Below are 24,239 nucleotides of genomic sequence, written 5' to 3' on the forward strand. Positions count from 1 at the left end.
ACTAGGCAGACTGAATGCAAAAACAGCAAAAATTAACATGTCATACCATAAAACAAAATGTAATAGATAGAAATATAACACAAACCAAGGAAGAAAAGTTAATGACTTTGGCCATATATAAGTATAAATGTGTGTGCTTATTTATGTATACATATGGAGAGATAAAAAGTCACACCAATGAAATGGTGCCTCATTCATAGAATCAAATATCTCTAGGTAACAAAAGTCATGAAATGATGGCGAAAATAAAATTATTAAATAATGACATATTTGGAGTACCCAGCACAAGGGGTAAATATATTTTCACATCCCACATACATTTGCCATTCTTACCATGGACAACTTCATCCATATCTGGACTAGTGACTGAATCTTTGCCACCAAAGTCAGAACTACATTCAGATCTAAGGTCCTCAATCTTATTAGGAATATCCTCAGAGGTTGCACTGATACCTTAGAGAAAAATACATGCACAAACCACAAGCAAATTATAAGAAAAGTCTTTAAATATTAATGAATTCTTCATGTGCTGACTTGATAAAACTGATTAATAATAACAATAATAATAATAATAATAGATTTGAATCTTTAAGTATTACAAAACATTTTACCCTTGATTATCATCCACACTGCACCTTATACTTGAATTATTTCATGTGATCACATTTCACAATAAAAAGGAATTTCCTCACAGTAACCCCATTAAAAAACTAGTACTATTACCATCATCTCTATTTTATTGATGAAAAAACTGAGGCATAATAACATTAAACAGTCTATGAGCTCACATAGCAAGTAACAAGAGCTTGAATCTTTGGTTTTCTGACTCCCAGACTAGTGAACTCTATCACACTGTCATTCACTGAACACCAAGTAAAAGGAAAACATAAATACCAGGTTGAAAAATTAAATGAAAAACCTAGTGTTTAAACAGTCAAACTAGGCAGCCAGATGAAAAACCCCTTAAAAATCAGTTTTAAGTTTTAAAAAAGGAAGATTTTCCTGATATAAGCCTTAATTTAAAAATCAAGAGAAAATTTACTGAAATGGAAAAAGCCCTAAAATACTTTATTTCCCATAAAATAAGAAAAATACCTGAGACAACACTGAGCCCAGGCGTACTAGGGCGGGAACTGACTTCCCGAACATCTGTATCATCAGATGTGCTGCCCAGTCCAGAACAGCTCTCAAGCTCTTGTAACCTCTCTTCCTGTTTCAGGTCTGGGGCTTCTGGATGGAAAACAGCATGTACTCATGTTAGTGCTTCAGGCAGTTTCATGGATTCAATTTCTATATACACTTATACCAAAAAAACCCACCTGAGAATTAATGAATGTTTAATGAAACCAGTGTAAATAGATTTCTATATCTGGGCCAGTTATTTCAATTGCTTTAGACCACTGTGTTAATGAAGCCAAGTTATAGATTCCATTCTTGTAAAAGGTCTGTTAATTGTGCTCAGATGAAAACTCTATTTCAAAGCAATAGACTCTGTCCCTAATTCCAGCCAGCCATATAAAAACCAGGTATTGGTATATGTACATGGAAGTTTGGACAAAGGTGTATGGATAACAAGAACAAACACATTATCACTCATAAGCAATGATAAATCACACTTAATAATACTGAAGGTCTACACAGTGCTTTCCTCATAATCACTCTATAAGAGAGGCAATGCAAATACTTTTATCTCCCTTAGACAGATAAGGAAACAGGCCCAGAGAAGTTAAGTGACTTGCCTCATATACTTTAGAGCCAAGATATGAACTCAGGCTGTATGCCCTCCAAGTCCAGGGCTCTCTCCTGTATAGCATATTGTCTTTAGAAAAACAACTCAAACATATATCACCTTAGACAATTAATAGCATCATCTACTTATAAAAATGCACACTGGTATATATCTGAATTTCTGAAAAGTATTCCAAAATATTTACATTTCAAAATAAGTCAATTGTCCTTTAATTAAAGGAATTAGGCCAAAATTTAGGTGAATGCAGTGTGATAACTGTCCTCTTATAAGAGACAGGATATTTTGTAAGCATTAAGAGGAAAGTGTCATTCAAAAAGTAAACTAAAGTACTACATATGGATTTATAATAATTCTGCAATAAAGAATTCCTAGAGTTCTATTACTCAATTTCAAGCTTTTCATAAAAAGTACTAAAGAAATGGGTTAACTCTTCCATTGGCACAAAGCTAACCATGACCACAGAACACTGTCCTACTCAGCATCTGAAAGTTACTGCTAATTATTTGCTACATCTATGATGCTAACTGGAGATATAGAAAAATAATTCACTGATCCTAAGTAATCTTAATAATAGTAATTTTTTTAAAATCTAAAATTTAATTATTTAGAAAAGACCTGTCCAAGATTATTCAAAAGTTCCCAAATCTTTGAAAAATCTCAGCGGGGGGGGGGGGGGGGGGTGTCTTCAGAGATCATCTTGTTCAAACCCTAAATTTATGTTAAAGAAAATAAAGTTCAAATATGACTAAAATGAAAATATTTTCACATGATTATATATGTATTACCTATATCAGATTATCTGCTATCTTGGGGTTGAGGTAGGGTAGAGAAAAATCTGGAAATCAAAACCTTATAGAAATAAATGTCATATAACTATTGTTACATGAAAAGTGGAAAAAACTAAAATACCACTAAATGGAGAAAAAAAAAAAAGAAAAGAAAGTTCACAGAGGAGAGGGAATTGACCATGATAATACAACTAATAAATTGGGACTTGAACTTCAGGACTTCTGACTCTAAGTCCAGTGTTCTATGTCATATCAATGGACAAAAAAATGTCACAAATGAAAATATTTTGCTACAGTGACATAAGCGATATCTAGTTGTCCAGACCCTCTTCCTACTTTGTTTCATATTCAAGGCCATCCACAATCTAGGACCACCCAACCTAGCCAGCCTAATAAAGTGTCACTCCACTGAAATCTGTGCAAGTGCACATGTATACATAGACATGTGCATAATGCTCCTTCCAGGGAAACTAATGTTTGCTTTCCCTCCTCTGTGCCTTTGCTTAGCCTTTTCTCTAAGACTGGCACAGCTTCTTTTTCCATCTTTTGCTCTCTTATTTTCAATCCTATTTTTAAACTTGAGTAAAAATGCCACCTCTGCAATGAAGAATGTTCTTTCCTCTGGGATCTCACATAACACTCTGCTGTGTACCTCTCCAATACACTCTGAATATAACTTATAATCATTCAATGTACATTAAGTGTCTAAAATGTATAAGACAGTAAAGACTAAGTGCAGGGGATACAAAGGCAAAATAAAACAATGCCTTCCCTCAAGGAACTTACACTCTACTGGGAGGAAAACAATATGTACAAAGATAAATCAATACAAAGTCAATATAGTGGGACTGGGAGAAAAGGGCAATGACTGGAGAAATAAAGATAGGCTCACGGAAAAGGGGTTCCTCAAGATGAGTCTTGAAAGGAGCAATGTCATAGATTAGAGTTACTATCTTATCCCCCTACAAACAACCAGTGAGTTCCATGAAGAAAGGGACCATATCTTAACTACATCTTGAATCTAACAAGTGCCAAATAGAGTACATTGCACACAGTGGTTGACTGATAAAACGTTTGTTAAATAAATGTACACTCAACCCATGTATTTAAGTACCTTAAATTGATTGCTTCTGTGCAAAGAAAAAAAAAGGAAATGAGGACAGGATACTAACCTGAGTCACTTGGTAATACCTCTACACTCCAAGCTTCGCTGGTTGTTTCTGATATGGTAGAACCAGTGCAGGGGTCAAGAAGCACTGACCCTGAACCTGGCAGACACAGCAAACTGCCTAACATGTTCTCTGCTGCCGCACCTGTACAACCAGTGGGGAGCAAAGGGTTAACAAAGGTCTGGACGGAAAGAGCAGTGACAAAAGGAGAAAAACCCAACACGAGCCTTACAAAATTCTTGAGCCTATACAAAAGGGACTACGAGAAAAGGAAGAAGGCTTCACCACCAAAAGCAAGGGTTTGCTACTATAAATCATGGCAACACTCAAATTCCATGGACTGGTTTCCTATTTTCCCATTCTTTCCTCTCCTTGAAATGAACACACTTCATTCAAGTCATTGTGGCCAGCTGCCAATATTATTGATTCAGCTATAATACTCCAGCTTGCAACATTTCTCTCCACATACACTCCTCCACAGGTAACAAAAGCACTGCAGAGACTCTAAAAGTTCAAACTAAGAGACTCAACCTCAGAGGAACACATTGGCCAAAAAAAGCTTTCTTCTGGCACCTTAGCGAATGATGGAGTACACAGAGCGATAAAATGTATTTGCAGTAGAATACACACCTCCTCTACAGCAGTCATTCAACTGCAAATATAGCTTATTGCTTCATATATTCCAATGCCAGGAATAATACTCCTTTGGCATCTAGAACAGAGTAATGCAAAACTAATTAAGAAATCTATTTACACTATTTAAGAATACATGTAAAAAGACTCAACATTACTGCAAGGCTATATTAAAACAAACAAAAAGAAGTTCCATGATTTTCAACTTAGCATAATGAAAGAATTGTAACTTTGATTCATGGAGGGAAAAAAACTGTTTACTATTTTCAATACATGGTACTGATAAATTAAAACATTAGCACTGATCCAAAGATAAACAAATTATTTTTCTAATAATAGACAAATCATGTTTTCAATCTGAATAATACTTTCAGAGGCAAATTAATTCTTTCTGAGATACTCCATGCTGCATTTTGCACTGGAATTTAAGATACGATTTCTATACTCAGAAAGAGTTAATTCACATCTCAGTGATCTGGGGAGGAATTTATTAAAAACTGACTAAACACAGCTGCCAGTTCCTAATTTAAACTACTTATAATAATCCAGGAGTTGCAAAATAGTCAGTACTTAAAAAAGGAAACAAAAACCAAAACTATATCTATAGCTAGAGATGTAGAGCTTCACATCTATGAAGGAATCAACTGTATAATTTGTGATATGTATCACAACTATGTGTTCCAATAAATGTCCATTTGTGTGACTGTATTTCTTTTATATTGTACATATTATTAAATACAAAAAGAAGACATGATTCTGTAACTCCCAATAGTTCAGATGTGTAACTCAAATTATTATGCCTTTCAGCATAATGGAAGGAAAATATTAAACTTCCATTTTTGGTTTAAAAAAAATTGAAGTGTCAAAAAGGAGAACCTTGCCTATGTTTAAATAAATAAAAATATGCAAAATAAAATTTCTTTCAAAATTAGATTTGCACCCAAGAAAACAATACCACCTTACCCTAAAATGTGATACTTGTTAGAATACAACAATGAGGGAACTATATAAATATCAATAGAGAGCTTACCATTCACCCTTATCAGTTACCTGCAATCTCCTGTAATCGATCTTCATCAATGTTGGGATCAAAATCACTGCCCAAGACATCTGTGCTCCAGGTCTCACTCACTGTTTCTGAAATATCCCGATCATCTGTTAGCCCCATCATATCACGAATTTCAAATTTTCGCAGCTTATCATCAAGGTTATCCTGTGTTGTAGCTGTCAAGAACAATGAAAAGCCTTTCTTTATTATAAAACAGGTATCTATTTGGCTATGGACAACTTTTAAGAATCTTTTCCTGAGTTACAAGTTAGAAATATTTTTCATTTACTCTGAATACTTAATAATTCATTAATATAATTTCATAATATAATAAATTAATATGATTTATTAATATAATAATAAAGCATGAAGAATCCATTCTTCTTCATGAATTTACAAATTTTACTTACTGATAAAATTAAGTGTTTGAAAATGAAGGAAATAACCAAAGCGGAAATTAGTTTAATAGTAACAATATATAGAAATTTTTTTTAAATTAAAAATCAACATAATTTCCTTTATTGACTACTATATGCAAAGCAATGAAGGAGGTGAAAGAGAGTCAGTCTTTGGCACACTGAAAATCAAAAACTGAATCAAATTTGATTCAATAAGTAATTATCAAATAGCTATATTGTTAAAGTGCTGCTGGAGGACTTCCAGCCAAGATGGCAGAAAGAAGACAGGCATAGTGCTAAAGTCTCCTAATCTTCCCTCAGATAAAATATGAAACAAAACTCTTAACAGAAATACATTAAGAAATCCGGTCTCAGACACTTAATAATTACCTAGCTGTGTCACCTTAGGCAAGCCACTTAACCCCATTTGCCTTACCAAAAAAAAAAAAAAAGAAAAGAAAAGAAATACATTAAGAGGTACAAAAGACCTATTGTAATAGAGAGGAAGAAGAGAGGAGCTGAGAACCATTTGAATCTTCTTCTCATCAGATTTGGCTTAAAGTTAACTTGCAAAAACACTCAGTTAAGTTAAGAAACTTATCTTACCTTTCAAGTATTAAAAAAGGGGAAAGGGGGAGGGAGGGGATGGGGAAGGAGAGAAAAGGTGGAACTAACAGAAGGGAGGGAAGATGGGGAAAAGGGAAAGGGGAAAGAAAGGGGAGGGGGGTTGATATAGGAAGGCAAACACACTGAAGGTGGTGGTATTCAGAAACAAAATACTGGGGAATATGGATAAAAATACAAACAGACGGAAGATAGCATGGAGGGCATGGAGGTAATTATAACTTTGAATGTGAATGGGATGAACTCTCCCTTAAAATGTAAGCAAACAGCAGGGTGAATTAAAAACCAGAATTCTACAATATGCTGCTTACAAGAAACTCATTTGAAGCAGAGAGATACATAGAATAAAGGTAAAAGGTTGTAGCGAAATATATTTTGCTTCAGCTTAAGTGAAAATAGCAGGGGTGGCAATCCTTATCTTAGACAAAAGAGCTGCAAAAAAAAAAAGCTATCATTAAAAGAGATAAGGAAGGAAACTATATCCTCCCAAAAGGTACCATAGACAATAAAGTATATGATTTCTCTCTCATCACATTCAACTTAGATCAAGGTATACCATGGAAACAATGTAAAGACTAACAGACTGCCTTGGGGGGGGGGGGGGAGATTGGGGGGAAAACTATAAAACTAAAAAAAAAATAAAATCTTAAAGGAAAAATAAAGCGCAGTTGGAGAATAGAAAGCACATATAAAAGGGGATCCCTAGTCTCCAAAGACTTAAAGTTGTTTTTGTAATTTACCTTGTTCATGTTCCAAAAGCTGTAGAGCTTCAACTCCATTACTCCCAGAAGGTCCTGCTCCAAGTTCTGATACAGATTCCCCTTCCAGGTCCAGAGAAGACACTGAATTAGAACGATTTGAAGGACCTATAGAAATGTTTTTTCTGTTAAGGATTGCCTTTAAATAAGACACTGTTGAGCCACATGTAAATTTTCATGCTTTGATAAGTGATTAAATACTTAAAGATACTGTTTTAAGAATTAAATTGAAATATTGATTAGTATCAAAATTCTTCAGGGTAGCAGTTTTTTTGTTGCCCAATTCATAGAATGATCAAAACTCCTACTCTGAGAATTAGCCATTCAATTTTTTTAATGCATAAATCTGTTGCATTCTCCCAGATCAATGAATGCTGCAGTGCAGCCTAACAGTCTTTAATCACTTAGTCAAATGTGGTCAAAAGTACAAGCTTAACAAAAACAACCATAAAGAGTTTGCCACCTAGAGTTAGAATGATTTAAATCCCGTTTAGAAAATATGCAAAAGCAAATTTGGAAGAAAAATAAAATAAAATTTAAAACTATAAAGGATACTGAGATAAAATGCTGGCTTGTTCTAGCTTAGGCATGCATTATTTATGTACGCTAAAGGAGCTAGAGTCTAAAAGACAAATACTCTGATGGTCATTAATATGAAATACACAAAACTTCAAAAGACTGGCAACAAAAATATTCACATTTTAATGAAACAAACTCTTCCCCCCCCCACCATTTCAACTTTTTAACAACCTCTTGCATATCGAAGTTCAGGTATTTATCTCTGGCCAACTAAAGCACACTTACTAAAAAGCAAAGATGGTATAAGTATAGTGCTTAATAAAGCTCCTTTAAAGAAAACTACAAAATCTATTTGAATCACAATTCCTGGAATAAAGTAACCCTTCACCTTCAGATATTCCTTCCAGATTATCACTGCAGAGGGAAAAGCGCAAGGTTTTATCAGGTTTACCGTGGAGTTTGGCATCATCAACAGGGACATCTCCTTGTCCTCCATCTGAAAGCTGCATGTTTAAGACCTAGGAGATAAAGTCATTCTGGTATTGAAATGATAACAAGTGAAAAGGAGATGGAATTTTTAATAAATAACAACAACAAAAAAAAATCTCACATTGCTTTAGTACTTTAAAGTTTAAACTTAATTCTAATCAACCCTGAAAGGTAGATAGCACAAGAATTTTTCTACCTAACTACAATAAGGATGAAAAAACTAAGTTCATAGTAAAGAAAGATTGAAGAGTCATATGACTAATATACATCACAGCCAATATCATCAAGCTTTAAGTTGAAGATATTATCTAATACAGACTCTTCTTTTAATAGACCAGGAAACAGAGAAAAGCTACTTGCCTGTGGCCACATTCAAATAACATTTGAACACAAGTCCTCCAACTAACAATCTTGTAGTCTTTCTATTACACTACAAGTCACAATCTCCTAACTTCAAGTTTAGCACTCTTTCTACAATATAATAATACCACAATTTTAAAGTTTTTTCCCTGAAGTAACAAAATCAATTTTCAAAAATTTAAGAGTCTTTTAGGACTATTTTCTATTTATAAAAATATACTTCATTATTATTTTAAGACCACTTTCAGCAATTAGAATCTCCAAGGCAGAAAATGAAGCCCTATCTTGTAACTTCCCTAACAATTTTTCTTAGAAAAGAACAACAGGAAGGCTGGGTTCCTTGACACATTCCTGAAGTTCTATTTCTGGGAAGGTTGAGGCTTGACTCCATGACTCTGGGCTGCCTCAGTAAGACTAAAGTCTAGGGGCAGCTAGGTGGCACAATGGATAGAGCACTGGCCCTGGAGTCAGGAGTACCTGAGTTCAAATCTGGCCCCAGACACTTAATAATTACCTAGCTGTGTGGCCTTGGGCAAGCCACTTAACCCCATTGCCTTGCAAAAAAAAAAAAAAGACTAAAGTCTAAATTTGGCACCAAAAGGTGAGACCTTAGGAGCAAATAGCCACCAGGCTTACTTAAAGAGGGGCAACCTGGCCCAGGTCAGAAAAATGGAGCAGATATTAAAACTGCTGTACTGATCAGTATTAGAATTAGGCCCAGAAGTGGCCACTGCACTTCCAATCTAAGCAATCTAGAGAGTTGCTGCTATTCAGTTGCTTCAGTCAAGTCTGATTCGTCATGACCCCCATTTGGGGTATTCTTGGAAAGATAATGGAGTGGTTTGTCATTTCCTTCTGCAACTCATTTTAAAAATGAGACACTGAAGCAAATAGAATTTAGTGACATGTCCAAGGTCATAGAGCCAGAAAGTGTCCTTAAGCCACATATGAACTCAGGCTGACTTCCTGACTATTGGCCCAGTTCTCCAAAGAATTCTGAAAAGCATGGGAAGATGTAATAGAAACATTCATGAAGAAAGTTTGGGAGGGGATAACAGAAATTTGATAGGGAATCAAAGAAGTGAGTAACAAGATTAAAAAATTAGCATAAGAATTGGAGCTGGAAGTGGCTGAGAATGATGTGGAAGAGTTTCATTGAGAACAGTCAAAGGAGGATCAATTGAGCTCCTAGTGGCAAAGATTGCAAGAGAAGAAAGGGAAGATTTGAAACCTAGTCACACAGACAAAAAAAGAAAATGCTCAGAAAAAAAGATGTTGGCAGAAGCATTTCCATCTTTCGAGTGAAATTTTTTTGCTTTAAAAAGATGCTTCCAAATACTTCAAAATTTTTAAAAGTCTAAAGATTAGTTGAAGATAATATTGCTTGATATTTTCCGATATATGAGGAGGAAAAAAAAGTCACTGTCCAAACACCTCTGAATTGCTTCATAAAAAAAGTTGTTCAACCAGCTGGGTCTGGTAGGTGGGGAAGAGGCACATACTACATATCTATGTCAACTTTACTATAGACAAAGTATTTGCAGTACTATCATACTTTAACTTTTAACTTTCATTTCATAATCCTGTATCTTATCATGGGACATAATTTTTCTGCATTTCAGTACATTTTGTAACTTGTGAAAGGTAGCATTTTTGTGTATGCTTTTGTTATACAGGCTAAATGAAGAGAGTGGATAGGAGCAAATTTGCATTACATAAAAATCTATTTATATAGAGGTCTGTTTATGTTAAAAGAGATCTATCTGTCGGAAAAAAATTATCAACAAGAACTAAATTTAAGCAAAATGTTCTTCCTATGATTCTCTTTTTTAAAAAGAATAAATTGCTGAGATATTGTATAAACTTTTCAATTTTTCCTTGGAAATATAAAGCATTGTGATTTAGTATAAGTTGAGCTTGCACTTAGATTCATAGAATCTGGCCACATATAAAGGCTCAATATTATTGCTAACCCTAGTTCATAATCTCTCTGTGTGTTAAGATGCATTTGCGACATCTTAAATCTGTAAAGCACTTTCAAAATATCTTTATTAGCTCTCACCACAGTCCTAACTCATCTTTGAATTGGATGTTCAATTTTTTTTAAAGTTTAAATGGGGGCGGCTAGGTGGCACAGTGAAGCACCGGCCTTGGAGTCAGGAGTACCTGGGTTCAAATCCGGTCTCAGACACTTAATAATTACCTAGCAGTGTGGCCTTGGGCAAGCCACTTAACCCCATTTGCCTTGCAAAAAAAAAAAAAAAAAAATTTAAATGACCTATTCAAAGTCAATTAGCACATTAGAGGTCTAGATGGAATTTGAATCATGATTGTCTTATTTTCCAGGAAAATGCTGCAAATACATAATATAAAGAATTCCACTTTACTCCATGAAAATAAGAAATTTCATTCCATGGAAAAGTCGATTTGGCATCTGAGTTTAAATAACCAATTGTTAATCAGCACATTATAAAGTCAAATATAGTATAGACAATTACATTGTACAATTTTCTAAAAAAACTACCAGGAAACATTTGTCCATTTTTTAAAAATTAAACAAACTCAAGTTTTGCCATAAAAGTTCATATTACTATAATACTTTAAGCTTTACAAAGAGCTTTCCTTATAATAACCCTAATTAGATAGTAACTGTCCTCATTTTAGAAATAGTGAAACTGAGGTCAGAGAGAACAATGAAGTTAGAGAGATCTCCAACTTCCACATCCAAAAACTCCTGAATAAAAGCTTAGTGATAAAAAGTTACTACTCTCTCTCAATGGGACCCATTCCACTTCTTTTGTTATTGTTCAATTGCTTTTCAATTGTTCCAACCCTTCAGGACTCCATTTGGAATTTTCTTGGCAGAGATACTGAAGTAGTTTGTCATTTCCTTCTCCAGCTATTTTTACAGATGAGGAAACTGAGGTAACCAGGGTTAAATGACTTGCCTAAGTCACACAGAGAGTAAGTGTCTGAGGCCAGATTTTAACTAAAGAAGATGAGTCTCTGATTTCAGGCCCAGTACTCCATCCACTGTTCCACCTAGCTGCCGTGATTCCACTTCAAGACTTCTCTAATTCTTTAAAAGTAAAATTGTTTTCTACTAACTAGAGTAAAAATATAAGGTCTGCCTTAATTTATCCTTTCCAAGATTCTAGAAGGTCACTCAGTGGACAACAGGTTCATTTAGGCCCTACACCATGTTGTAACAATTTTATAAGCCCAGAGCACATGTTGGCCTAAAGAACAACCATCTCAGTTAAAGAAAAAGTCACCTACATCTACAAAAATCACAACTCTTTAAGAATAATAATTTTTTAATAAAATTTTACAAATGATATGCTTTGTCTACAAAAATAGAATGAGTTCCTGTTACCTATTTGTTCAAGTGCTCATAGAAGCCTGAAAAACACACCAGATGTTCAGAATGATTTCAAGACACAGCTGATACAATAGAAAGAAACCTAGTCCTGAATCAGAGAAACTTGCCCCAGACCATAAAGCTAATAAGTCACAGAGTTATGACTCAAACTCAAACTTCTCAAACTTGGGCCTTCCATTGCTAACATAAATACTTTTACTTGCTATATTTACAAAGCATCCCAAATTGTCAAAACCATCAAAGAAAGATCCTTATAATAAATAACTCTTCATGAAGAAAGAATACTATATATATATATATATATATATATATATATATATATATATATATATATATCTCATATTGGAAAGACTAATGAATTTGGAGTCAGAACAGGCAAGTCATTTCATCTAAGAACTTCAGTTTCTTCTGAAAAAATAATAATACACATATTTCTCAGAGTACTTCACAAAATGATAGAAATAAAAGCATTTTATAAACCTGAAAGCACTACAGAAATGGGAATTTTTACTACTATAAAACTTAGGACTATACCTAATATTCAGCAAAATAATCATACCTCATTTTCCGACATCATGCCTGGAGTAAGCTGAGGACCTGTTCCCAAAGAAATGACCAACACTTCTTCTGGCTGGACTTCCTGAATTGTCTCTTGGGATAATCCATCATGGTCTGGGTGCTGGTCAATTAGCATATTGGTCCGACTTCTGCTCCGAGTTGCTAATAAAAAAAATTTAAAACACAACTTTTGGGGAAATTTTTCAAATGACAGAAATGGCTCACAGATGAAGGACATTTTAAAATAACACAAAAGGCTCACAAATAAAAGATCAAAACAAACAATATAGAATGTTTGTACATGCACCAAAAAAATGGACAAAATAAAGAATATTAATTTGTGGACAACATAAACCTGTAGGACTACTTTAATTATTGATTCCTTTTTCAAGAGTCAACTAGCAATTTCTAATCATACAAAACATAATTCAAAATTAAAGATTCCAGCACAAAAGACAGAATTACTATGTAAAGTAGCATACCTAAAAATGAAACATGATCTCCCCCCCATCTCTCACAAAGCACTCAGTCAAATATTAACATAGTACAATTATTTCTATGTATATTTTAGCCTTCTATGAGATCACAAGCTGCATGATAGCAAGGCCCAAAATAACACCAGGAAATATAGTAGGATAGAAAGAATACTGGACTAGAATTCAGAGAACCTAGATTAAGGTGCCAAGACTGCTACTTTCTACCTGAGTAACCTGTTTAAAGTCATTTTCCCTATTTGGGCCTTAGTTTCTGTTATCTCTAAAGCAAAGGAGGTGGAATTGGTGATCTCTAAGTTACGCTGAGGTTCTAAACTATTACTATATTTACCTAAATTCTGTATGCTCTCTACATTAAGCCTAGAATTCTGAACAATTAATTAAGGTGGTCAATTAATGTTTGTAAACATAAAATGAGATATTTCACGGTCTATTGTGACTGTGGTAAAAGGGTGGTAATAAAAGCAACCTCTCATCAGGTCCTTCTTCCTAAATATCAACATTAGCTTCATGTGGAAACTGATGAATAAACAATTCAGTTTTTACGATGTACAGAGCACTGTTTGCTAGACTGGGAGAGATTGAAAGATCAGATGCAGTCTTAAAGCTCAGATGCTAGTAGAAGGATAAGACACATAGATAATGACAATACATAATATTTCATATAACTGACTTAGGTACAGAACAGAAGGAGAAGATCATTGATAGCTAGGCTCTATTATACAAATGAGCTAAACTTTAGGCAACTTAGTACTGTAGAGAAAGAGAGTTAGAACTGTAATCAGAAAAAGCCTCATGTATCCTGTTAGCCCTATGACACTATAAGCTAGTAACTTTATTTAAAATTCAGTATTCTCATAAGTAAAATGAAAATAATGCATACATTACTGCCAAGAGCTACTGTGAAAAAATCACACTGTAAAAGGCATTTCAGAACTCTATAAGGCATCATAGAAACAGAAGCTATTCAAACTACTTCTTCATAGCCAAATTCAACATGAATTTGTTAAGTGATTACTGGGTGCCAGCCAGTCAGAGACAGCAAAGACTTGGAAGACAAAAACAAACACAGTCCTTGTCCTCAGGAAGGAGTGTATATTCTGCTGAGGGGAAATAACAACACAGATAAATAAATATAAAATATAAGCAAAATCAATACAAAGTTCTCTGAGAGATGAGCAGCATCCTAATTGAGGAAATCAGGAAAACCTCTTGTAGGAGGTGGTACATAAGCTAAATTTTGAATGAAGCTAAAGATTTCAGAGATTAAGGTGAGGGAATACATTATGAAAGGAGATGAAATGTTTTATATGAGAATTAGGAACTTGGCCAGTTTGACTGAAATATTTCATTTTTAAGAGGAAGTAATGTATAAAATAAGTGTGAAAAGAGAGGCAAGAACAGGATGGTAAAGGAATTTAAATATGAAATAGATGAATGTGTATTTTATCCTAGAGGCAATAGAGAAGCATAGAAGCTTCTTGAATACAAGAGAGATATAATCTGATGTGCTCTTTAGTAATATATTTTGGCAGTGGTGACGAGGATGAAGTGAAGAGGGGGAAGAGACATGAAACAGGAGGTTATTGCAAAAGTCCATACAAGCAGTGATAAGGCCTGAAACAAGATGGCAGCTGTGTGACTAGAGGGAAGGGACAGAGAAGAGAAAGAACAGAAACAAAATCAATGGGCCTGGTAACTGATAAGGCATAGAGAGGGGGAAAGGGTATGAAGAGTTTTGCAAAGCTGCAATATGATAGTGGTTCTAAAATAAAGTCAAAAGGAAGGGAGAGGAAAAGTGCTGCTCGGAACATGTTGACTTTTTGAGATGCCCATGGAACATCCAGGTAGAAATGTCCAACAAGTACACAGTAATGAGAGGGCTAAAGATCAAAAGAAGACAGAATATATAGATTTAATGGTACACAAAAATGATTGCTGAATTCATGACAGAGAACAAGGGAGAAGAATTTAAAAAGAAAAGAGGGGTTTCCTCTGAACCTCTCTCTCTTCATAAATTGTTTCAGAGGGCTACTCAGTACAAAAACATAAGCAGAAAATTTTTCCTATGTTTGAATTTAAAGATTATGCCTTTGTATGGAATCCATGCCTTTAAGAAGGATCTAGCAACTATTTCACTACCTTTTGATCTCCTATAAATAAAAAACTGACTATTAATCCATCAAGTAGGCACCCAGAAGTCAAACCATTATCTATTCTGCTTCTAGAGTTGATGAATTCAATGGTTTCTTTGAAAATGTTATGATATAATCACAGAATCTCAAGAATCAGAGGGCCCTCAGAGGTCATCCAGTCCAACCTTTACTTACAGCACAAATTATTTGTAACTCCTCACTCAGGAATGGTCACCCATCCTGCCTATCTTTGGTGATGTGAAATTCACCAACTTCAGAAGAAGTTTTATGATGCAGGTGTCTCTAATCCATGAGTCAGATGCAGCTTCTTAAAGCCCACTCACGCAACATTATTACATTTTATTATACTCTTTGGGTTACACTGTAATCATAAAAAGTAAATTCTAAATGACATTCTAAATTACAAGTTTTTGCTGGGTGATAAGGTCCAGAAGAGCTAAAAGTTTGACCATCCATGTTTTAAAGAATATCAGATGCCAAACTTAAGAACTCTAATCTTCACAAGGAAATTGTCAACCTTCTTTCAATGAACTACAAAATTAAACTTAATAAATAACCTGTAAGCAAACAAAAATGTCTTCCAATGTCTAATATAGAGTATGTCGAAGCATAAACAATAGGAAAAACAAAGATTTTATCCTTGGATCAAGAGTCACCTTACTTCCAGGATTAGATGGAAATAAATAGATAAGTAAACAAACAAATAAATAGATAGATAATTAAATAAAACCAGCTTATTAAATTGCCATCCTTCAAAATTAAATAATGACAAATTAAATACAATCTTTTTCTCAAATAGAATAAAGATTCTACGTATTCATCATCTTGGCTATAAAGAAATGAACTAGAAGCAAAATGAAAGCTGCAGAGAGAGAGAGATTTTGGCTCCATTTAAAGAACATCTTCCTAACAAAGAGAGCTATTCAAAATCTAAATAGTTCTATTTGGTAATAGCAAGTTCATTTTCAAGTAAAACTCCAGACTTCTTGTTAATAATGTTGTGGAAGAGATTCTGTTTAAGTATGGATTGAAGTAGATGATCTATGATGTTCTTTCTAGCTCTAAAATTCTGAAATGCTTTAGGGTAAGCAAACCTTAATTGTATTTCAATTTCTGATAGGGTGTAATCAACAGATTAAATTGACTTAATTATTCGAGTAAAAACCCTATTTCTCTCACATGTGTTATCTCACAAAAAATACAGTACCACATCATTTTGTAAGTAAAAGATAAATCTTATTTTGTTTTGTTTTTTGGTTTTTGCAAAGCAATGGGGCTAAAGTGGCTTGCCCAAGGCCACATAGCTAGGTAATTAAGTGTCTGAGGCCGGATTTGAACTCAGGTACTCCTGACTCCAGAGCTGGTAGGTACTCTATCCACTGTGCCACCTAGCCACCCCAAAAGATAAATCTTGATATACAAAAGGAGGTAAATTTTCCTTTGGTCACTTATTTCACAAAGGCATAAAATAAATACAATGACACAGAAAAATAAATTCAACTTAAATACGTTCTTTAGACCACATGTGTGAATTTTAAGGGACAAATACCACAAGGACTTTAAAATATCTAAATCTCAAACAGTCATTTACACAAAACAATTAAACATGCACATGAAGCATAATTTGGTGAAATAATTTTTTAAAGTAGAAGAAAGAGAGCCTATTACCCACCAAATGGGGTTACTAGAGTAATGTGAGCTGTAAGATTGGTGGCTGAGGAATCCCATGCAGTGATGGCTGCTAACTGTTGTCCTGGGGTTCGACAGCATTAAACAGAAAGAAAATCAACCCTTTGAACAACAGAAACATTTTTAGAATTGTGAAATAAAATGCAATGACCTGGAATCAATTTTATAAAAGAGTTATGGGGAAATACTTAAAAATTTCTATTAGTTCTAACCCTAAAACAGTTTCAGAATATAACAAGTAAAAGCTGTACATTGAACTAAGCTATGGAAATTAACTCCAAATTAATAGATACCATTTCTTTCTTCCTTTTTAAAGAACAGGATCCCCTGATATTCTAATCTCACATACTGTACAAAAGCAACAGAACAATATAGTGGAAAAAGTAGGGAAAATGCAATGTTAAGTTCCACTACTTGGCAATACTAAAAACTGTATATTAGGCAAATCACAGGGTTATTTTCTTCATCTGTAAAATATAACGTTTGCACTGAACAAATGATTAAACACTATATACATGTAAGCAATCATTATTAATACTCTGCTTCAATAATTTTCTAATGCTTCCTTGCAACTTATAAAGTTGATGCCAACACAAGCTCCAGCAAGCTTAAATAAAATGGAAGGGGTCCAAAATCCCTTCCAAAAAAAATCCAAAAAATAATAGATTTGTGTCTATCATCTTGAGGTCTCTTACCAGAAGACTGGCCATCAGGAAATAACTTCCCACTCACCCCCCACAATCACAGGCACCAAGAAAATGATCTACTAAAGCCTACAGAGGTTGGCATTTACATCAATAGAAGGAAAAACCTTCATCAATGAAATTACAGTTCTCTCAAGCATCACTATTACCAATATTACTTAATTTGAAAGATACCATATGATGATAGTGGTTAATAATAAGAATTAAAACACTAATATTCCTGAGAATCAACACAGTACCCTGAATTGGTCAGAATTAGATTAAAAGTTTAAGAAATATTAAAATATAATTTAATAAATGAGATGCTTTAGAATAAACCATTATTTTACTTTTAGCCTCAGAAAATCCAATTTCTTCAACATGGATTTTCCTCTTATCAACACAGATAACAACCCACCACTCCATGAGGGACATGGTGATAAAATCAAAAGAAAGCAAACAAAAAATTCATCATCCAGGATCAGCTTTCTGAAATTAAGAGAGTAGGTCCTCCATCCTTAGTTAGATCAGCCTTGGACTGTAGATACATAAAGGTTCAAGAACCATACTTACTGACTTGCCGGCTTATATCTACCAGCCAGACCTTATAGTAAATTGATTCCAGAATCAAAGTTCTATTCACTATACAACAGCTAGCAAAGACAACAGTTAAAAAAGAAATACTGAATAAAAAAATTATTATCATGCCCTATTTTATTTGCAGATATAATCCCACCTAACACTGTTAACTGGTTTAGCAAAAAAGAAGTACTAAGCAAAACAATATTTCAAGAATCATTAGTATACAGAAAAATAATGTTAAAAGAGGGACAGTAAAGACACTGAGGCCCAATTAAAAACCTCTATCTTGGATAACTGCAAAACTCTATAAAGAGATTTTACAGTATCACAGAAGTTTCATTCATTAATAAATATCACTGATCAGGAAATGCCTAAACAAGTTGGTTACAGGTTATCCACTAGTCTATAATCATCTTGTATGTACAATGCTACAAACACTAAGCACAGGACCTTCCACAAAGAAGATACTCAAAAATTGTTTGTGGAATTGACTTGAAATAACTCACCTAAAGGCAAGCGATTTTTTTTATTAGCTGGAGTGGTTGCAGGAGATAATTGAGGCGTATTATACGAGGTCATTTCCAAACTGTTACTTTTTCCTGGCTTGGCCTGGGGTAGGTTTGCCAGCAAGTTTTCAAGAGCCATTCGATCTTCCCTCAATTGGTCACCCAACATGACATTCCTCATAAAACCAACCTGCAAAGGGAATAAGTCCTAAGTCAATGTTCATACCTAGCCTCTTTTTCATATTTGTACCCATATAAACAGTAAAAAACATTTCCCACCAAGTCCAATTTGCAATAGAAACCAAACCACACTACAATGTCTCAAAATCCTGCTATAACATCTTTCTTCTGAGAACCTGAAATGCAAAATAATAGCTAGTGACACTTCCTTGATAACTGAAAAAAATTCTCGCTTGCAGCAGGCTGTCTCTGGTCTGGAATAACCTCTATCTAATATCCAACACCTCCTATCCCCCTGTTTCCATCATTTCGAGCAACTTCAATATTAAATGCTTGCTTTCTTGATTTAATCCACTAGCCAATCCTTTGTGTCTCTTTGCCTGTGAAATCAGAGGTAAAAATTGATCAGACCTATGTCCATTTTTTTAATAAAATATTTTTTCACCAGGACTTATAATTTCATTAGTACAAGAAAATCCTAGGATAAAAACTCTTTAATAATGAAGAAAGGCCCCACTCTGTAACTGACAGCCTCATAGATGAAAAAAAAATTCATTTATACTCCTACTCCATTCCAATTAATATCAATTTAGTTCCATAGGGTAGTGATTATAAGTTCGATCTATCAAACCACTGAGGTATAAGCTAAGATCACATGATTAATCACAGGAAGCTAATTCTTGATTTTCCTTGTCATAGTGACCAAATCCAGTGTGCAGATGTTGCTCAACTATATGGAAAGTCTTCCAATTTATTTTTGTACCTCCTGACTATTCTTTCTTGACTAATATAAACAAGTGTCCATTATATGGCCACAGAGACAGTGGAGATGTCCCTTGCTTCATCCAACTTGTGACTCTGCTGACTTATCATTTTTGCTTATGTATCACATATCAACCATTGAGATTTTATATCTTGCCATGCCTCTTTTTCATATTTGGGTATCAAACCCTATAAACACAAAGTCCCAGAAGAATGGAGCATTTCAGATAATAAGGAAGATCTAATGTCCACTTCTTTAGAGAGGATCATGGATCCTTTAATATAAAGTGTCACTGTGTTAATTAGAATAATGAGCAGTATCTATCTGAAACCATCAACAAGCATTATATGCAACAGGGATAGTCTAGAGGCATTCCCAATAAGATCAGGGGTGAAACAAGGGTGCCCATTATCACCACTACTATTCAATATTGTATTAGAAATGTTAGCCTTACATCAGTCATCAAAACTGGTATTGGCAAAGAAACAGAGTGGTGGATCAGTGGAATAGACTAGGTGCAATAGCAGGAAATGATTATAGTAATTTGCTTTTTGATAAATCCAAAGAGTCCAGCTCTTGGGATAAAAACTCTCTTCGATAAAAACCGTTGGAAAATTGGAAGTTAATATGGAAGAAATTTATATCAGACCAACACCTCACACCCTATGCCAAGATAAGATCAAAATGGATATAGGATCAAGACACATAAAATAATATTATAAGCAAACTAGAAGATCAAGGAGTAGTTGACCTGTCAGATCTATGGAAAGAGAAGCAGTTTATGACCAAGGAAGAGATGGAGAACATCATTAAAGACAAACTAGATAATTTTGACTACATTCAATTAAAAAGCTTTTGTACAAACAAAACCACTGTAACCAAGATCAATGTAGTAAATTGGGAAACGCTCTTTACAACTAGTATTCCTGATAAAAGACTTGTTTCTAAAATATACAGAGAACTGAGTCAAATTTTCAAAAAAAAAAAAAGCCATTCCCCTATTGACAAATGGTCAAAGGATATGCAAAGGCAATTTACAGATGAGAAAATCAAAGCAATCCATAGTCATATGAAAAATTGCTCTAAATCATTACTTATTAAAGAAATGCAAATTAAAGCATCTCTGAGGTACCACCTCACACACCTCAGACTGGCCAATATGACCAGAAAGGACAATGATCAATGTTGGAAGGGATGTGGGAAATCTGGGACACTAATACATTGTTGGTGGAGCTGTGAACTCATCGAACCTTTCTGGAGAGCAATTTGGAATTATGCCCAAAGGGCAACAAAAATGTGCAAACCCTTTGATCCAGCAATACCACTACTGGGTCTATACCCTGAAGAGATGATGAAAAAAGGGTAAAAACATCACTTGTACAAAAATATTCATAGCAGCCCTGTTTGTGGTGGCAAAGAATTGGAAATTAAGCGAATGTCCTTCAACTGGGAAATGGCTTAACAAACTGTGGTATATGAATGTCATGGAACACTATTGTTCTATTAGAAAACAGGAGGGATAGGAATTCAGGGAAGCATGGAAGGATTTGCAAGAACTGATGCTGAGTGAGATGAGCAGAACCAGAAAAACACTGAACACCCTAACAGCAACATGGGGGGTGATGATCAACCTTAATGGAGTTGAGCATTCCATCAGTGCAACAATTAGACACAATTTTGGGGTACCTGTGATGGAGAATACCATTTGTATACAGAGAAAGAATTGTGGAGTTTGAACAAAGACCAAAGACTATTACCTTTAATTTAAAAAAAAAAAGTTATCTTATATAATTTTGCTATCTCTTATACTTTATTTTTCTTCCTTAAGGATATGATTTCACTCTCGTCACATTCAACGTCGATCAATGTATACTATGGAAATAATGTGAAGACTAACAGACGACCTTCTGTGGTGGGGTGGGGGAGGGAAGTGAGATTAGGGGAAAAATTGTAAAATTCTAAATAAAAAAAATAAATTTTTTAAAAATAGAATAGATTAGGAAATAGTGTGACAAATAAAGTAATATTTAAAATATATTAAAAAAAATATAAAGTGCCACTGGCTCAGAACTCTCACTCATTTTTTTTTATTGTAGGTGGGACAATTTTAATCCCCACAAAGAATCGCCAAAGGCACCAAGAAAGTTAACTGACTTATCCAAGGTCATGTAGTCAGTAAGATCCAGAAGTACAATTTAAAACTTGATTTTCCAAACTCCAAAGTCTATTCTCTATTATTCATTACACAACTCTTCTGCTATAATAGGAATTAATATTAGTATTCATAAGAATAGCTGACTTTCTGGGCACCCCCTACCTTCCAATTTCATTTATCATTACTCCCCTTCATATGCTCTATATTCTACTCAAATTGTTTTCATTATTCATTGGATACAACATTCCATCTTGTGCTTTTTCACAAGGGTCCATCATATCTGCAGTGTGAACTCCTTTTCCTCACCTCTGAATCATAAACTCTCTTACTTCCTTCAAAGCATAGCTCCAGTGCCATCTTCTACTTTGGGCTTTCTCTGATGCCTTCTACCCCTGACCCCTGTTCAGTTATCAACAGGTTCTCAATCTTGAAATTACTTTGTACTTATTTTTGTATTTACTTAATTGTAGACATGTTGATCCTTCTCCCAATAGAACATAATATTTAAAAAAAAAAAAAGGCAATGGGGTTAAGTGGCTTGCCCAAGGCCACACAGCTAGGTAATTATTAAGTGTCTGAGGCCTGATTTGAACTCAGGTACTCCTGACTCCAGGACCAGTGCTCTATCCACTGCACCACCTAGCTGCCCCTAGAACATAATATTCTTGAGGGCAGTGATTTATCTGTATTATTTATGGCTCACCAGTGCCTGGCAACTAGGAGACATCTAATAATCACTGGATGAATTAAGCTAAATTTCATAAGGTTTGTGATTTATAAAGCACTTTACCAACACGATACCAGAAGAAGTCCTAAGAAAGAACAAAGCTATTACCAGAGTGATGAGTTGGCTGTAGGTCATATACACCACAGTTCTACTCAACCCTTCTAGAAGGTTAACTGAAGACATTGGAGGAGTTTCCACCGCACGGCCACCAATTACAACATCAAGGAAAGCAGCAACACAACTCTGTTGACAGAAGAAAAGAGCTCAAATACTGACACTAGAATTTCAGGACAATACTTAAAAGTACAAAATGTAGTTGTTCAAATGCTTTATAAAAAATACACATCAACATATGAAATCTATATGTTATGCTAATATTTTTGCTTAAGCAATTTCTTTTTTATAAATTAGGTTCTTATATATAACAGAAAAGGAAAGCTATAACACTTTTTACACAGTAGAGTGAGAAACTTTTTAAAATGATCTTTTCTATTAATCATCTTTTCTATCAGTTAACATAAAACCTAGATCCAATACAAATAAGAAGACTATTTACTATACAAATATACAAATAGCTTACAAAATCAAGGATTAAATGTTAAATGACTTTTCAGCCCTCCTAAATATAAAACACATCCATATTTATTCTTACTTTGTCAAATTTACCAAGGCTGCTCTTTGCTCGAGGATCTCCTTCCTCAGAGCCAGTCATTGCTAGCTGCTGCAAAAGGCGGCCAACCTGCAATTAGAAGCAGTATTAAGAATATGCACTCTATAACAAAACATTCTTCACTAAAAGATCTAGACTTGCACATCACCAGCTGTGACCTCAGAAGAGTCACTTATCTTGACCTTAATTTTCTCACGTATAAAATAAGGAATTTGGATTAAATAATCTCTAAGGCATTTTATGGCTCTAATTTTATGATCTATGACCTTGTAATAAATAAAAGATTTAAAGAAATATAAACCTATATGAAGAAAAATGAAGAAAAAAAATTAGAAAAACATATATATTGACTATGAATTGAACTCAACAGGTTAGATCTCTGGAATGCCCTAGAAATCTGTGTGTGGTCCTGAACATTTTATCTAAGAAATGAATAAATGAATAAGCAACAATGCTTATGAAGGATGAAGATGATAGATGACGTCAGGAAGAATGAACAACACAGTGGATGATAAAACCTTGATTAAAAAGATCATGATGAATTGGAGAATCAAGTCTGAATCAATTAAAATGAAATTCAAATAAAGTCTTAGACTTAGGTTCAAAAACATCAATTTCATGTTTTGCATAACTTATACATGTACAACCTATCAAATTTCTTGCCTTCTCTATGAATCTTGCTGTCATCAAAATTGATTTAGTGGGATACCTATTTATTTATGTGTATATAAATCTAACTTACCCCAAAAGGGAAAAAGAAAAGGGAGGGATTTCTCTTATCCATCCCCCTTTTGGGGGAAAGGGAAGATGATAAAAAGAGGACAGAATAAGTGAGACAGTGGTTAGAAGCAAAATAAACTTTTGAGGAGGAACAGGATAAAGAGAAAAAAATATGGGAAGGAGGGAAATTCAGTTAGTAATTGTAACCATGAACATGAAACAAAATGCAAGTAGATATCAGACTGGATTAGAAACCAGAATCTAACAATATGATGCTTACAAAAAGTAACCTTGAAAAACTCAAAGTTAAAATAAAGGGTTGAATCTAATATACTTCAGCTGAACTTTAAAAAAGGTTGGACTAGTAATCATGATCTCAGACAAAGAAAAAGCACCAACAAACCTAATTAATCAGAGAAACTACATTTTTCTAAAAGG

General features: G+C 34.3%; 1 protein-coding gene across 10 annotated transcripts in view; it reads right to left on the reverse strand.

Annotated features, from left to right (window-relative positions):
* GAPVD1 (GTPase activating protein and VPS9 domains 1) overlaps window positions 1-24,239 on the reverse strand; it is a 100,787-nt gene that overhangs the window by 36,644 nt on the left and 39,904 nt on the right. For 6 of the 10 annotated variants that reach the window (XM_074211580.1, XM_074211573.1, XM_074211571.1 and 3 more), the window contains exons 4-13: window positions 23,064-23,150; window positions 22,520-22,654; window positions 18,587-18,776; window positions 12,478-12,638; window positions 8,076-8,205; window positions 7,151-7,276; window positions 5,391-5,564; window positions 3,711-3,851; window positions 1,096-1,230; window positions 334-453 (exon numbers count right to left, since the gene is read on the reverse strand). In XM_074211580.1, the coding sequence (XP_074067681.1) occupies window positions 334-453; window positions 1,096-1,230; window positions 3,711-3,851; window positions 5,391-5,564; window positions 7,151-7,276; window positions 8,076-8,205; window positions 12,478-12,638; window positions 18,587-18,776; window positions 22,520-22,654; window positions 23,064-23,150 (1,399 nt within the window). The remainder of the gene's footprint in view (window positions 1-333; window positions 454-1,095; window positions 1,231-3,710; window positions 3,852-5,390; window positions 5,565-7,150; window positions 7,277-8,075; window positions 8,206-12,477; window positions 12,639-18,586; window positions 18,777-22,519; window positions 22,655-23,063; window positions 23,151-24,239) is intronic. The other 4 variants (XM_074211574.1, XM_074211576.1, XM_074211579.1 and 1 more) reach the window with 2 other exon arrangements.

This window comes from Macrotis lagotis, chromosome 1 (genome assembly GCF_037893015.1).
Source record: "Macrotis lagotis isolate mMagLag1 chromosome 1, bilby.v1.9.chrom.fasta, whole genome shotgun sequence".
NCBI lineage: Eukaryota > Metazoa > Chordata > Mammalia > Peramelemorphia > Peramelidae > Macrotis > Macrotis lagotis.